The sequence below is a fragment of the Trifolium pratense genome, linkage group LG3, assembly GCF_020283565.1.
Source record: "Trifolium pratense cultivar HEN17-A07 linkage group LG3, ARS_RC_1.1, whole genome shotgun sequence".
In the NCBI taxonomy this organism is placed as follows: Eukaryota; Viridiplantae; Streptophyta; class Magnoliopsida; order Fabales; family Fabaceae; genus Trifolium; species Trifolium pratense.
In genome coordinates this window covers 21,822,267-21,826,712 of record NC_060061.1, presented here as the reverse complement: position 1 = coordinate 21,826,712, position 4,446 = coordinate 21,822,267, and the positions used below count along the sequence as shown (strand labels likewise).

At 34.3% G+C, this 4,446-nt stretch overlaps 1 protein-coding gene across 1 annotated transcript; it reads right to left on the bottom strand.

Annotated features, from left to right (window-relative positions):
• Positions 1–270: 270 nt before the first annotated feature.
• LOC123913373 (glycine-rich RNA-binding protein GRP2A-like) lies at positions 271–1,430 on the bottom strand. The gene is made up of 2 exons (XM_045964090.1): positions 1,195–1,430; positions 271–862 (listed from the first exon to the last, which is right to left on the bottom strand). The coding sequence occupies exons 1-2, from the start codon at positions 1,306–1,308 to the stop codon at positions 497–499; spliced, it is 480 nt and encodes a 159-aa protein (XP_045820046.1). The 5' UTR covers positions 1,309–1,430; the 3' UTR covers positions 271–496.
• Between the last annotated feature and the right edge of the window lie 3,016 nt (positions 1,431–4,446).

Sequence of the window (4,446 nt, the reverse complement as noted above, 5' to 3'; positions counted from 1 at the left end):
GTTAATAAAAGAAAATCAAAACTCCAATGATTATTTATTTCAAACATATATTTTGGGCAGATTTAATCTCGTTCAATTAGTGAGCTAGTAATGTTAAACAATTTTTTTAATCTCTGGTTAAAAAACAGTATTAGCATTTACTACCGGAACACATTTCTTCGAAAGGCTTGACAACATTCGTTCATGAACCTCATCACAAGAACACCGATGGTGAACGTATATGATGAGTTTAATTGGAAGACTTAAAATAAAACAAAATTATTCTGAAAATTAGTCAACACTAATATCTCACTATTTTTTTCATTTGATCGTTATCAACAATCAGATTCAAAGATACATCAGATTCATTCAGAGACACAGCATCAGAGACACAACAACAGAGACACGATGAAACAAAACCATAACAAAACAGATACCAGATTCTAGATCAGTCAGTAGATCCCAACAACTAGAATTACATCAGAACATAAATTATCATAAACCATTAAACTCTAATCTACCAGTTTCCACCACCACTACCTCCACGGGAGTAACCACCGTCATTTCCACCACCATAAGAACGATCCCTTCCACCACCATAACCACCACCACCACCATATCCTCCACCACCACCTCTGCTGTATCCACCTCCACCTTCACGGCGACCACCACCGTAGCTACCGCCACCACCTCCTCCACCATATCCACCACCACCACGGCCTCCTCCTCCGCTTCCACGGCTCTGAGCTTCGTTCACAGTTATGTTACGTCCGTTCATGTCCTGACCGTTCATTCCTTCAATAGCATCTCTCATTGATTTCTCATCAGCAAAAGTCACAAATCCGAATCCTCTTGATCTTCCAGTCTCACGATCGTTAATAATCTGAACAAAAAACAACAAAAAACTATCAGATCTAACGAAAAATCACTTAAAAAAAACCAGATCCATAGATCTAGAACCGAATAGTAACCGATCGATCTTCGCCTTTTATTCAAAGAAGAAGATGAACGTACCTATTGGTGAGAGAGAGAGCAATAAAAGAATCAATCAAACGATATAGTAACAGTAACAGAATCAGAGTAACATAATGAGTAACAGAATCAAGTAACACAGTAACAGAACAGATCGGAGATCACAGATCAGAAAGGTTCAATCAAGATGAATCCGAATCAAAATCGTGTCAGATCCGATCCGAAGCCTGCAATCAAACCGACCTTCGAATCGATGACCTCGCCGTACTGAGAGAAGGCTTTCTCGAGAGCATCACTGTCAGTGGCCCATGCAAGACCACCAACGAAGCAACGGTACTCAACATCTGCGGAAGCCATGGATGAAAACTGAAATTAGGGGGATATAGAGGGAAAAGATTAGTTGAAGATATTTTTAAGAGCACACTGAAAGGGTTATTATATAGCAGAGGGATAGGAGGGTTTGTTAACTAGGGTTACACTACCTAGGGTTAGAGTTATGAAGGAATGGGTCGTTTTGTAGAGTTAAGTTTACCGGCTTTCATTATGGACTATTGGGCCACACAAAGATACTGTAATCTCTCTTTACAGATATTTTTCTCGGAGATATTTTCTCTACTTTGTCTGTATTCTCTCACACTTGGTCTCTACTACCCTAGAAAATAAGAAAATGTCTATTTTATCCTGGTTTTTCTTTGAATAATTTTGAGATGTGACATTGGATCCCACAATCCTAGATGGCTACATCTGATATTTGACTAAGTTTTTTATTTTCTCATTTTTTACAAATAATGTTTTATTAAGGTTGTACATAATGAAAATAAATCTGTACATTATAAACAATTTATTTACTTATATGTACCAAAAAAAAATTTATTTACTTATACATATTAGATAAAATTTACTTACAATTATTTCCTTTTATTTAAGTGATTGTGCACCGGGAAAATATTTATCCCTCAACTATAGGATTTTACATCAAAATTCAAAAAGTGTTAAGTATAATGTTAGATATATTGCATTATTGAACTAATAAATGCATAAAATAAAGTAAAGTAAAAAAGACAAGTCATAAATAACTTTTTTATTGATTGTGTGTGAGAAAATAAATACAAGTTCAATATTTATAGAAAAATGCTAGCTTTATTAGTTAGAACGCGTGATCAATAAATCTTTGCCTTGTTCATCTTGTTCTTTATGCGCAACTTTCTCACATTGTGACTTCCACGAACTCCACCCTTTATGGTTAATGACACTATTAACATCGAACAAGATTATAAATACCTATTTGTGTAGTCAGTGGCGGATCTTGCTTAAAATGTTAGGGGGTGCAATGAGATGATTTTTTTTTTTGTAAAATAAATTTATTTATTAACACTTTATTTAAATATATAATTTATTTGATTTTTTTAAGGAAATTTATTTGATGGTTGAATGGTATAACATTTTAGTTTTTTCCATTAAAAAAAAATTGTAGTTTTGTGGATGCATATGCTTCAATGCTTTTGGAGTATTTGAACAAATTATATAAAAATAAAAAAATATTGAACCCATAACATAAAGGATGTGGATATGACTAGTTGAAATCACTGGACTGCGCGCACAACTGCATCATTTATTGGAATCAAATAATGGCGAAGTCAACTGTGCACAACTTGTTTAAGTCTTGCACCATGCAAGACCATTTTCCACCGTTAGATCTAAGATTCCAACAAACATAATAATACGCCATTCATACTAAATCCACTCTTTTTTTTCTTCTTCCTCCTCCATATGGTGGGAATAACACCGCAGACTACCACCGGTAAACCCAAATTTAAGTCCACTGACCACTACTATATTCCAATCCCTCTCTCTCTTCGGCTTTCTGTCTCTTCCAATTTCACTCTCCCACTCTTCTTCTTCACAATAGCAATGCGGGTTTGTTTCTCAGTTATGGAAAGACCAATTTTTTATTTTACCATTCATTGTACTTCAATCTCATCCTTGATCCTTACACTCAACTAATTGTCCGTAATCCGTATTTCTTCAAATAAATAATATTCACATTTTGGCATAGGCTTGGAAAACAATGACAAAAGAACATGTAAAAAATGATTCAAAGATAAAAGAGAAACAAAAATAAAAGATAAAAGATTCCGAACAGGTAATAAATAAATGGTTTCAAAATTTCTGGTGAATTTCATAAAAATAAAAAATTGTAGAAAGCTCGAAGAGAAAGAGTTGCAACAGTGACAATATGTTCATGGTGGCGACGCTGCGAGTTTGTGGTCGGCGCTGTTGGGTCAGACGAATGGAGGAAGAGGCAAATAGAGGTTGGTGCTGAGATCGCCGTCGAGATGGTGACGTGGGTTGGTGGGTGGACGGTGTTGACGGAGCAGATCTGGTGTATAGAGGAATTTGGAGAGAGATAATGATAAGGATTAATTAAGTACGGCAGATGTACCACAATATTTTGTGGATCTCTTTAATCCAATGGTAAAAAATATGTCGTGCATCATACAAGACCTACCTTGCTTATGCATGTTAGAAAAAGCCTCAAATAATATATATAGAAATTTAATTTTGTTGTTATATGAAAATACATATATTTATATATGAAATAAAAAAAATTGACGGGAGTCGCGACACCTCCCGTCTCCCAAGAAGATCCGCCTCTGTGTGTAGTTGTACTACAATTTGACCAGATCTAAAGTCTTCGCGACCATGATAGACCCCGAATAGACTTGAGAAAAATTCGACTTCCTCATGTTCGGCTATGTTTGAACTCGCCTAGCATGGATGTTATTGGCTTAGGGGAATTCGACTATCCATTAATCGCTTGTCTTGCTAACATCGATTGTCACATAACTTTTTTTTAGGTGTAAACATAGCATAATTGATTTTGCCTCCAAAATTGATTACAATATGAAGTTGTGATTTATAGCTTTTGGATTTAAGCATGATTTTTAAGCTCAGATTTATTTTTTAACTCATTTTTAAGCAAATGCATTCAAACATAAACAATTTCACATTTAAGGGTCTGTTTGGTAAAAATAAGCTATAAGCTAGCTGATAGCTGATAAGCTAGCTGATAGCTGAAAAGCTAGCTTATAGCTGATAGCTGAAAAGCTAGCTTATTGAAATTAAAGTGTTTGGTAAAATTAGCTTTTAAAGTGGTTATTAAATATAAAATTACATAATTGATAGTGGGTAGTTTATTTTTTAGAGTGGGTAGTTATTAAATTAAAGGGTAAAAATGGAATAAAGTGTAAAAAGCTATAAGCTATAAGCTCAAATGCTACTTGAAATAGCATCTGAAAAAAAGCTATAAGCTAGTACAAAAAGCTTGTTACCAAACACCTCTAATTTTTTGAAACAAACTTATAAGCTCATATAATAAGCTATAAGTTAGCTTATTTGTGTTACCAAACAGAGCCTAAGTCACTTTTAACAAAAATCACTATTATAAATTTAATTTATTTATGGTTAATTTTTGACAGCACATAACCAAACACA

Coding starts and splice junctions, on each gene's coding strand:
- LOC123913373 (XM_045964090.1), bottom strand. CDS start 1,308: ATGGCTTCCGCAGATGTTGAGTACCGTTGCTTCGTTGGTGGTCTTGCA. Junction 863..1,194: donor GCGAGGTCATCGATTCGAAG/GTCGGTTTGATT, acceptor TTTTTTGTTCAG/ATTATTAACGATCGTGAGAC.